Source organism: Bombina bombina, chromosome 6 (genome assembly GCF_027579735.1).
Source record: "Bombina bombina isolate aBomBom1 chromosome 6, aBomBom1.pri, whole genome shotgun sequence".
In the NCBI taxonomy this organism is placed as follows: Eukaryota; Metazoa; Chordata; class Amphibia; order Anura; family Bombinatoridae; genus Bombina; species Bombina bombina.
The window spans coordinates 988,857,802-988,870,310 of record NC_069504.1 but is presented as its reverse complement, the minus strand read 5'-3'; the positions used below and the strand labels follow the sequence as shown (position 1 = coordinate 988,870,310).

The 12,509-nt window shown below is 38.2% G+C and overlaps 1 protein-coding gene across 2 annotated transcripts in view; it reads right to left on the bottom strand.

Moving 5' to 3' along the window:
- Positions 1–3,591: 3,591 nt before the first annotated feature.
- Positions 3,592–12,509, bottom strand: part of SYNPO (synaptopodin) — a 95,277-nt gene continuing 86,359 nt past the window's right edge. For both annotated transcript variants that reach the window (XM_053718663.1, XM_053718664.1), the window contains exon 3: positions 3,592–5,423. In XM_053718663.1, coding sequence (XP_053574638.1) covers positions 4,905–5,423 — 519 coding nt within the window. In that variant the 3' untranslated portion in view covers positions 3,592–4,904. The remainder of the gene's footprint in view (positions 5,424–12,509) is intronic.

Genomic DNA, 12,509 nt, shown 5'->3' with positions numbered 1-12,509 from the left:
AGCATTACCACTAGATTGAATCTCACTATGACCCTATATATTCGAACGTTGGCATAGGAGACTATATGTCTCTAATACTGTATAGAACGATATATATTTGAGTTTTGGATCAATAGAACCAGTGCAAACAAGCTAACCACACACAGATCTAATATTGAACTAATCAGTATTATTCCTGTTAGGATATTCTTGATGTGTTTGCCTGATATAATTTTATTTTATTTATATTAGTATTCTCACTGATTATTATTATTATTATCGGTTATTTGTAGAGCGCCAACAGATTCCTCAGCGCTATAAACAAAGGGGGAGTACAACAAAACAATTATAGGGTAGAGGGCTCTGCCAAGAGTTGCACTGTTGTAGTCAGCTCTTAAGAAGGTGATCCACAAACAACTGGACTATTAGGCTTACATGCTAAGAGGGTTCAGGGGATTGCAGTGGAGGAGAGGAACTAGTATTAGGAAAGGTTAGCATAGGTTGTATGCGTCCCTAAACAGTAGAGTCTTTAGGGAGCACTTGAAGCTTTTAAAACTAGAAGAGAGTCTTGTGGAGTGAGGCAGAGAGTTCCACAAGATGGGAGCCAGTCTGGAGAAGTCCTGTAAATGGGAGTGTGAGGAGGTGACAAGAGAGGAGGAGAGTAGGAGGTCATGAGCAGAGCGAAGGGGATGGGAGGGAGAGTATCTGGAGACAAGGTCTGAGATGTAGTGGGGAGCAGTGCAGTTGAGGGCTTTGTATGTCAGAGTGAGAGTTTTGTGTTTGATCCTAGAGGCAAGAGGAAGCCAGTGAAGGGATTGGCAGAGAGGCGCAGCAGATGAAGAGCGATGTGTAAGGAAGATGAGTCTGGCAGAGGCATTCATTATGGATTGTAAAGGAGCTAGGTGGCAGGTGGGGAGACCAGAGAGGACAGAGTTGCAGTAATCAAGGCGGGAAAGAATGAGAGAGTGGATTAAAATCTTAGTTGTGTCTTGTGTAAGGAAGTGTCTAATTTTAGAGATGTTTTTAAGGTGATAGCGGCAGGCTTTAGCCAATGACTGAATGTGAGGAGTGAAGGAAAGATCTGAGTCGAATGTGACCCCGAGACATCGGGCGTGCAGAGTAGGGGTAATGATGGAGTTGTCGACAGTTATAGAGATATTGGGGGTGGAGATTTTGGAAGAAGGGGGGAAAATGAGGAGCTCAGTTCTGGAGAGATTTAGCTTGAGGTAGTGAGAGGACATCCAGGAAGAGATGTGGAAAAAAGACAGTTAGTGACACGGGTTAGCAAGGAAGGAGATAGTTCTGGTGCAGAGAAGTAGATTTGGGTGTCATTGGCATACAAATGATATTGGAAACCGTGGGACTTAATTAGGGAACCTAGTGATGACGTATAGATTGAGAAGAGAAGGGTACAGAGGACAGAGCCTTGCGGTACTCCGACAGAAAGTGGTGACGGGGCAGAGGAGGCCCCAGAGAAGGCTACACTGAAGGTACGGTTTGACAGATAGGAAGAGAGCCACGAAAGGGCTTTGTCACAGATGTTGAAGGATTGGAGGGTTTGGAGCAGAAGAGGGTGGTCGACAGTGTCAAAGGCTGCGGACAGATCAAGGAGGATAAGCAGAGAGAAGTGGCCTTTTGATTTAGCTGTAAGTAGGTTGTTGGTGACCTTAACAATAGCTGTCTCTGTGGAGTGATAGGGATGAAATCCAGATTGCAGCGGGTCAAGAAGGGAGTTTAACGTAAGGAAATGGGATAGGCGTGCATATACTAGTTTTTCGAGAAGCTTTGAAGCAAGAGGGAGGAGGGAAATTGGGCGGTAGTTGGATGGGGAGGTAGGATCAAGGGAAGGTTTTTTGAGGATAGGTGTAACCAGCGCATGTTTCATCGATGAGGGAAATGTACCAGTGCTGAGGGATAGGTTGAAAATGTGTGTTAGTATAGGGGTAAGGGTAGCAGAGAGAGAGGGGAGCAGCTGTGAGGGGATGGGGTCAAGGGGACAGGTAGTGAGGTGAGAGCGTAGTATAAGTGCTGAAACTTCATCCTCAGTAACAGGGGAGAATGAACTAAGTTTCAGGTTATGAGGGTTGTGGTTGAGTGAGAGTATTTGAGGGGGGAGAGAATGGAATTGTGTTGAGAGCTGATTTCATGTCTGATGGAGTCAATTTTGTTAATGAAGTGACTGGCAAAGTCTTGGGCTGACAGAGAAGTTGTATTAGGAAGTGGGGGAGGGCGGAGGAGAGTATTGAAAGTGGAGAACAGACGTTTTGGGTTTGAAGAAAGATTAGAGATAAGAGTAGAGAAGTAGTGTTGGCTTGTGGAGATTAAGAGCAGAGTAGTAGGAGTTCAAGATGAATTTGTAATGAAGAAAATCAGCTGAACTCCGTGATTTTCTCCAATGCCATTCAGCAGTACGGGAACATCTGCGCAGGTACCGTGTCAGAGGAGTATGCCAGGGCTGGGGATGAGTGTGTGATTTCCTAGCAGTGGTAAGAGGGGCGAGATTGTCAAGGACGGATATAAGGGTGGAATTACAGTGGCAGATTGTTCAGGGCAGGAAAAGGTGGAGAAGGATGAGAGGAGCGGTTGAAGGGAATTAGCAAGTTGTTGCTGATCTAAAGACCTAATGCTTCTGTGATTTTATAGTTAAATTAATAAAAGTTATATTTTAAGTTGAATCAGTCCTCCAAGCTCATTTTATATTAATTAGTGTTTCTAGGCTCTTATCCCAAGTGTGCCACATATTACCTCTGTCCCTCTCCCTAAAAAATTTTTCAAACTATATTTCGGTATTTTGGCACTGCCCTTTAGGGATACATAGGCTTACCCTAAGGGGACTCCCATTTAAGAGTCCTAGGTCTCCCCATTAACACCTCTATTCATAAAGGTTTTTTTCCAAACTAAACTTATCAACAGTGTTTGATTCCATCCCTCAATTAAAAAATACCTTAAATCATCTAAGTATCTCAGGCTCGTGTTTGCAGGACACCTAAAAAGCAAAAACGGCTTCATTTATAAAGCTCACTAACACGTTTTGCAATATATGGATCAGAATAAATGGAGCAGTTTATCCTTTTAAGTGTAAAGTTATGGAATATATTTCAGTACTGCAGGATGACATATAGCTAGTGAAATGCTATGAAATGCTATGATTTGTATGTTATTCTTTGGAATTCATATCTTTCCATATGTATATTATAAGAGGTCTGTTTGCAGAAAAGCATTCACTTTGATAAATCTACTCTGTGTGCTTATAAAGTATTATATCTGAAAAAGGATTTCTTTCATTGTCAGCATGCAGTATTTACATTTACCATTTCGTTAGTAGGGATGGGCTAATGTGCTGAAAGTGTAATTCATTTGGTAGAGCCAATAGTCCTGTGGACATTCGTTTTGGACAAAAAAATGTTTATAAGAAAATCCTTTAAAATTCGGTAATTGAATGTTATTTTAGGTTTTCGAATATTACTTTCGTTTTCGAATGTTCATAATTAGATAGAATATCCACATTCGAAATTTTGAATGTAACATTCGATTTAACAAATAATATTCAGAAGTTAAATAGTTAATGTGGTACAGAATTCTGTAAATTGATACACAATAGAAACAAATACGTCAATTTGAATGTTTCAATTAGAATATTTCAATTAGAATATTACATAATTTGAATATTACATTTAAAGAGAGCATTGGAAATGCAATTACAAATATTTAGATTTGAATTTTTCGAATTTGAATATTGCATAATTCGAATTGAATTATTAGAATTTTTTTTATCAAATATTACATTTAAAGAAAGCATTCAAAATACTATTACATTAAACGAATGTTAGAATGTTGTACAAACATGCAAAACGAATTTGAAATTTAAAATTTGTTAAAACTGTTTAAAATTAGTTTCATTTTTCAAATTTTACAAAACATTTGCCCATCCCTATTTATAAGGCCACAATATAACGCGCCTCCAAGTCTTTTAATAATAGCCCAAATGTTTCCTTCTTCCCATGCTATCTGATATGGCGAGTGTGTATATACAATTTAGCATTTCTGTGTGACAAAGCTCTGTACACATATCCCTGCAGTAGAAATCTGAAGCATGTACGATAGTGCATTTATAAATGTGCAGCATCAAAGCCTTGCATAGAATACTGAAAGGTTTTTGTCAGTGCAATCACATCTGTAAATGAGTCCCAGATATCCTCACATGGTGTAAAGATCTACAATTCAAATCTGCATCTAATCACCTTCTGAATTCCAGCACAGAAGGTGCCAACTACTCTTATCAGTTTAGAACAGGTCAGATCAGTGGAATGAGGTGAAAAGAATGTCTGATCAGTATCACTGGTCCTTTCAAGAGTTTCTGCCCAGCTACTCAGGGCAAAGAGGCATATCATTATTGATTACCAAGCTGACCACCTTAAAGTTGAAGAAAAGTTCATTATTAGTTGAGACAACAAGTTATCTTTCAAATCCAGGTTTTTTTCTTTTTTTATGCAGTTGTATTTTTCATCGGTTTATCTTTTTATGGAGACAATCACCTTTATGATTTAGTCTTTCAATTAAGCATAATAAACATATCACTTAAAGCAAAACGTATTAAAAATGTGATTAAATATCTATGCCATACATTTGCTAGAGAAATATAAAGTGAGCAGATTGCAGTATGTTTAGAAAAGATACCACTATTGGTCTGCAAGGGAGTGTGCTATTCAATAACTGATTATGCCATAAAAAGATATCTTCAGTAACTTTTGAGTTACAAACTTCAGCAGAGTCTCTTTGAATTCAGATCTGGCGCCGTAAACCCCCCTCCACCCCCTCCCAAATATCAGTTATTTGGGCATTAGCAGATTAAGCAATGTTGACTCATTCTGACATATTGTAATGATCCTCTAGAGATCCTGGTAAACAAGATTTTTCCACAAGGTTTAGGTGTACGATGGATTTGCAGGCAGACTATCTCTTTTTAGCCTCATGCTACCATACCATCCCCTAGGGGAGAGGGGATAGCTCCGGAAACCTGGAGATTTGGCCCCAGAATCTTCTGACTCCAATGAAATATCTGAGCCAGTTGGAGAGCGTCTACCTCTTGGTGTTTCTGGAAGAGGGCTTCCATTACCCATTCTTGGGCTCCAGGTTCCACTATTATAAATAGGTGATTGAGGACTTGTCTGGCCCCATGGTGAGCTACTCTTGCGCTTAGCTGCATTAATAATATTGCGAGCTATTAGAGCTTTCATCTGCTTCCCAGCCTTCAGATCACTCTCCACTCTGAAAGGAGAGGGGGATCGATCACTCCATGCAGGGGACATTGGTCTGGGAGGTGGAGGACTCTGTATTCCGGTTCCTTCTCTATAGCCTGGCAGATATGATGAGGGGCTTTCCCATCCATCTATTGATGTTTGGTGTTGCAAAGGTTTATGTGGTGATGTAGAGTCCCTACTTTTCTGTGAATCAAAAAATAATAATAATTAGTTTGTGTTTGTGTTGCAAAATAATCAATATAGGTACATAAAATACAAAATGAAACTTTCATGATTCAGAAACAGTATACAATAAAATAAATGAAATTTACTTCCTTTCCTCTTTTTGTGCACACTTTCTGAGGCACTGGCTACTACTAAGCATGCAAAAGAGTTCACAATATACAGGGAGTGCAGAATTATTAGGCAAATGAGTATTTTGACCACATCATCCTCTTTATGCATGTTGTCTTACTCCAAGCTGTATAGGCTCGAAAGCCTACTACCAATTAAGCATATTAGGTGATGTGCATCTCTGTAATGAAAAGGGGTGTGGTCTAATGACATCAACACCCTATATCAGGTGTGCATAATTATTAGGCAACTTCCTTTCCTTTGGCAAAATGGGTCAAAAGAAGGACTTGACAGGCTCAGAAAAGTCAAAAATAGTGAGATATCTTGCAGAGGGATGCAGCACTCTTAAAATTGCAAAGCTTCTGAAGCGTGATCATCGAACAATCAAGCGTTTCATTCAAAATAGTCAACAGGGTCGCAAGAAGCGTGTGGAAAAACCAAGGCGCAAAATAACTGCCCATGAACTGAGAAAAGTCAAGCGTGCAGCTGCCAAGATGCCACTTGCCACCAGTTTGGCCATATTTCAGAGCTTCAACATCACTGGAGTGCCCAAAAGCACAAGGTGTGCAATACTCAGAGACATGGCCAAGGTAAGAAAGGCTGAAAGACGACCACCACTGAACAAGACACACAAGCTGAAATGTCAAGACTGGGCCAAGAAATATCTCAAGACTGATTTTTCTAAGGTTTTATGGACTGATGAAATGAGAGTGTGTCTTGATGGGCCAGATGGATGGGCCCGTGGCTGGATTGGTAAAGGGCAGAGAGCTCCAGTCCGACTCAGACGCCAGCAAGGTGGAGGTGGAGTACTGGTTTGGGCTGGTATCATCAAAGATGAGCTTGTGGGGCCTTTTCGGGTTGAGGATGGAGTCAAGCTCAACTCCCAGTCCTACTGCCAGTTTCTAGAAGACACCTTCTTCAAGCAGTGGTACAGGAAGAAGTCTGCATCCTTCAAGAAAAACATGATTTTCATGCAGGACAATGCTCCATCACACGCGTCCAAGTACTCCACAGCGTGGCTGGCAAGAAAGGGTATAAAAGAAGAAAATCTAATGACATGGCCTCCTTGTTCACCTGATCTGAACCCCATTGAGAACCTGTGGTCCATCATCAAATGTGAGATTTACAAGGAGGGAAAACAGTACACCTCTCTGAACAGTGTCTGGGAGGCTGTGGTTGCTGCTGCACGCAATGTTGATGGTGAACAGATCAAAACACTGACAGAATCCATGGATGGCAGGCTTTTGAGTGTCCTTGCAAAGAAAGGTGGCTATATTGGTCACTGATTTGTTTTTGTTTTGTTTTTGAATGTCAGAAATGTATATTTGTGAATGTTGAGATGTTATATTGGTTTCACTGGTAAAAATAAATAATTGAAATGGGTATATATTTGTTTTTTGTTAAGTTGCCTAATAATTATGCACAGTAATAGTCACCTGCACACACAGATATCCCCCTAAAATAGCTATAACTAAAAACAAACTAAAAACTACTTCCAAAACTATTCAGCTTTGATATTAATGAGTTTTTTGGGTTCATTGAGAACATGGTTGTTGTTCAATAATAAAATTAATCCTCAAAAATACAACTTGCCTAATAATTCTGCACTCCCTGTATATTCATATAAGTCTATGATTGCCTGATGGCTGTCACATGATGTAGAGGAAAGGGAAATAAAACGAAACTCCGAAATTTGTCAGAAAAAAATATCTGCTGTACATTTTAAAATTCAAAGTAATTGTTATTGAGTTATCTTTTAATTATGTATTTGTTTATTATATTATTCTACTCTACTGTTCTTTAAGGTTCCCATTTCTTTTCCATATTCAGTTGTAGAGGATTTACATTTTTTAAGGACTCTGAAGATGAAAATAGCTAAAAGTAGCCTATTGTATTTCATCAGCCTAAATGAAGTGAGGAGGATGATAGCACCTAGCTTTGACATCCTCTTTTGGAAGTTAATAAAATAAAGTTGACATTTCAATAGAGTTTTAACATATTCATATATAATTGTTACTACATCAGAACAAATATGTATTTCCCATATTTTCAGTCAATCACACCATTTTTCAATATCAGGATGGATTCTCAACACTCAACAAATATGTGAAATATTCAGAAGAAATACAAGTGAATGTAAATAAAAAAGAAACAAACCAAAATATTAAGTTGCGTTTTTGGCTATCCATATTCTTGTAGCTTGGCATGACCTTTTTTAGATCTTTTTGACCTGTATTAGATCTAGTAGGTATTGAAATTTCGCCACTCATGACATCCAAGAACAAGAAATGAATGGCTAAAAATCTTGATCTAAGGCAAGGTTGCAGTCAGGGCTAATGATTCATGATATGTTTAGCATATAGAATTAGGGTTTGGGTTGGGTTTAGGGATAACCATTTCAGCTGACAACATTGTTATGGTTAAATTCTGGCCATGAAAACACGCTGTCAAGGAGATGCTTGTGGCAAGAGCCTAGCTCAATAAGTCAATATGAAAAAAGGTAATCAATCTTGATTAAAGGGACAGTCTTTGCCAAAATGTGTATTGTTTATAACTTTACATTTTAAACTCTGTGATTACCTTGTATCTAAGCCTCTTTTGACAGCCCCCTGATCACATGGCTATTTCTTTATTACCTATTGTCTTGCATTTTAGCCAATTAGTGGAGTGTCACGCACAACTCCACGGGAGAGAGCACAATTTTATCTATATGGCACACATGGATTAGCAGAGTCTTGTTGTGAAAAGCAAATAAAAAGCATGTGATAAGAAGCTGTCTGCAGTGGCTTAGAAAATGTAGAGGTTTAAATGTTATAAAGTAAATAAATATAAACATGTTGGTTGTGCAAAGCTGGAGAATGGGTAGTAAAGGTGTTATCTATCTTTTTAAACAATAACAATTTTGGTGTTAACTGTCCCTTTAACAATTGCTGAGATTCTGTTAAGTCTGCAAAGTCTTATGACATTCAAGAAAGGGCGAAGTTCCACTGAAAGCTCTGTAGGTTGCTAACTTTTACAACTACTCACAGAGTAATTAATAAAGAGTGACACAAAACTAGCTAGGTAGATAAATATGACTCAGGTAGGGTGGTCTGAAATGAGAAATACAAGAGGATTTGAACATAGACACAGAGGGTGAGCATATGTAAGTATTTGGTTTATCTAGCACATAAGAGGTGAAGGGCTCTTGTCCCACAGAGACTTTGCTCACTTATTGATTAATATAGAACATTTAGGGTAAGGGCAGACAGGTGCAAGTTTCACTGAATAAAAAGTATTTTAGGCAGAGAGTTACAATTTGCAAAGAAGTGATTGTTACAACAATAGACACATAGGCCGGCATTTATCATCTGCCGGACAGTTAGTGCTTTCTCACGCGAACCTGTCTGCATGGGATTGCAAAATGATTTTGCTTGTGCAATGCCACCTTCTGCTAGTGCTAGCCCAAAGGAGCATGAGTAGGGGTTGTCGATCACCCTGGGGCGAACGTAAAATACATTTCTTAAAAGTGGATGGATCTCACTCCAGTTAAAGTAAAAGTAGTGAAAAAAATTACAATTAATGAGAGTAAGTGAGGCTTCTTTAACTAGACAAATTCAAAAGAGAATATACAGGGCTAGGAATACAATCTTTAACCTAGAACATATTTTTACTGTCCAAGAGGTGTATTCTAATTTAATCTGTGAACACATTTTTCTGAACGACTATTAGGAAAAATTAGTTTTCCAGATATTCATCTGTTGCATTATTCGTTTAGTTTAAAACAAAATTAATTCTGAATGTTTGGGGGGAACATTTACATTCATTTTTGTTAAAAACTTGGAAAAGTTCACCTGTAGCCTTACACTTACCTCTAGCACACTGAATAGCAAACTAATCCCGACCCTTCTTCACAGAGCCCCAGACCGCGCTAATAAGAGACAGCGTAGCGGATCCCAGAGCCTGCGCTAAAGGAGCCTCCTACTATCGCGCTAAAGGTAAGTATTTAAGCCATTACAGCTAATTTTACCATTTTTTTTTACACCTGCGCTGGGCTTTAGCGCCGTTAGGATGGCATAAGAATATCCGATGATCCTATCCATTTGGCTGTACTGAAGCCAACAGCACTTACAGATTGAGATTGCGGCATGGAGGAGTGTGCCTAGCATCATAGGTACGCCCCCCTGACCCGATTCCATCATTGAAATCTTGCAAAAGGGTTAAAGGAAACTAATGAATACTCACGAATATCATCAGTATTTCTTTGTATTCTTTAAACTAGTTATTTATTCGGATATTCCTTTTGTGAAAATAAAATGAATATCCATGTTTTTGTCACAAATTCACATTGTAAAGAAACAAAAGCATAAGCTGAATAATAATGCTATCCAATATGGCACATAAAAGGGACCTGGAGAAAGAAGGTTTTACACAAATACTGACACTTTTTTTGCCACTAATATAGAAAGTTTTGGCAACCACTTTTGATTGTGACCTGTTGCCAATGTCTGATGGTATTTGTTTAAGCAGCAGAACTTTAATATGTTGTGAGCGACAATTAATGCCAGCAGGCATGCCGGATTTAGTAGTTCTGTCAAAAAACTGTGACTGGTATGTAATCAAGGCAATAGTTTAGTAACTGCAAAAAAAATAAAAAATAGTTTAAATATATATATATATATACTGTATATATCTGAGACCCCTTCAGACATCCACAATTACAAACTAGTGGGCATGGACGAACGTAAAAACAAAAATGTTATTTGCCACCATCAGATAAAAACAAATGTGTACATAAAACCAAGGGTGAGGAGTCTTATGAATGTTTTTCAGCAAAGGATACCAAGAGAATAAAATAAATGTAATAATAGAAGTAAAAAGAAAAGTTTCTTAAAATGACATGCTCTGCCTGAAACATGAACGTTCTTACTTCCATCTGTTTTAATTTTTAAAATGTAAATATGTTTGAATCAAAAATACAAAATAGTTCTGAATTTAAGATTTATTTTATGGAAACATGCAAAGTTTAGGAGTTATTTTTCTTTTTGAAATGTGTTTTCCCTTAAATGGAATGTTAAATTCAAGACATTTTATTCCATTGGGAAAAGCAAAATTTAATATATTTGTACATTTGTCAATTTGTTCTATATTTACCAACTCAAGTGTTAATTGGATTAATATTTCTCCTTTCATTAGTTCCAAATGTTTGGCATATATTTATTACTTGAATTATACTGTAATGCTATTATTGATTACTTGTGTGTGTGTGTGCGTGCATGCATGTGTGTGTGTTTTTGCGTGTGTTAAAATGTTTGTGTGTGTGCATGCATATGTCTGTGTGTGCGTATATGTTTGTGTGTGTGCATGCATGTGTCTGTGCATGCTCATGTTTGTGTGTGTGCATGAATGTGTGTGTGTTTGTCTGTGTTTGAGTATATGTTTGTGTGTGTGCGTGCATGGGTGTGCGTGTTTCTGTGTGTGTGTATATGTATGTGTGTGTGCATGCATGCGTGTGTTTCTGTGTTTGCCTGTGTGTGTGTATATGTTTGTGTGTGTGCATGCATGTGTGTGTGTGTTTGTGTGTGTGCATGCATGTGTGTGTGTGTGTGTGTGCATATATGTTTGTGTGTGCGCATATTTGTGTGTTTCTGCTTCTGTGTGTCTGTGTGTGTGTGTGAGTATGCATACATGTGTGTGTGTTTCTGTGTGTGTAAAATGTTTGTGTGTGTGCAGGCATGTGTGTGTGTGTATATGCTTGTGTGTGTGCTTGCATGTGTGTGTGTTTCTGTGTGTCTGTGTGTGCTCATGTTTGTGTGTGTGCATGAATGTGTGTGTGTTTGTCTGTGTTTGTGTATATGTTTGTGTGTGTGCGTGCATGGGTGTGCGTGTTTATGTGTGTGTGTGTATATGTTTGTGTGTGTGCATGCATGCGTGTGTGTTTCTGTGTGTGTGTGTGCATGCGTGTGTGTGATTCTGTGTGTCTGTATATGTTTGTTTGTCTGTGTGCATGCATGTGTGTGTTTCTGTGTGTGCGTATATGTTTGTGTGTGTGCATGCATCTGTGTGTGTGTTTTTGTGTGTGCATATATGTTTGTGTGTGCGCATTTTTGTGTGTGTGTGTTTCTGTGTGTCTGTGTGTGTGCGTGCGCGCCGGTATATTTGTGTGTGTGTGTGTGTGTGTGTAATTTGCTAACTATAAATTTGGATATAAAAAGATCCTGGGAAGGGTTTGTGGTTTGAATATAGAGGGCTTATATGCTTTTGTTTGATTTTGAATTTCACCCCATATTTCATAGCTTATCTGTTATTTTTGTAATTAATTCCAAAAGGTTTGAGTATGGTAAATTAAGTTTTTCCTGGTTACATTGCTTAGCTCAGTGCACAAATTATTATGGGCTCAGTAATATGTATTTTTCTTTTAATAGCATTCTGCTTATTATGAAAGGAGCATTATAGTGTGAAAAGTACAAGCTGTAATACATTAGATAATGTAAGTGTGTACTAGTGACCCTCAAACCTTTACATATGTAGAGTCCCACTCGGGACACAGGCACTGCAGCTCTCGAGCTGAACATAGATGGTGGGGTCCTGAAACTGCTGATTGGAGCAAGATTTACCTATGTGTTTAACCCCTTTGTTGGGGTTAAACAAATATTTAGCTAGGATCAGTAATGCAATAATTGAATTTATATTTTGTATTAACCCCTTAATGACCACAGCACTTTTCCATTTTCTGTCCGTTTGGGACCAAGGCTATTTTTACATTTTTGTGGTGTTTGTGTTTAGCTGTAATTTTCCTCTTACTCATTTACTGTACCCACACATATTATATACCGTTTTTCTCGCCATTAAATGGACTTTCAAAATATACCATTATTTTCATCATATCTTATAATTTACTATAAAAAATATTATAAAATATGAGGAAAAAATGGAAAAAAACACACTTTTTCTAAC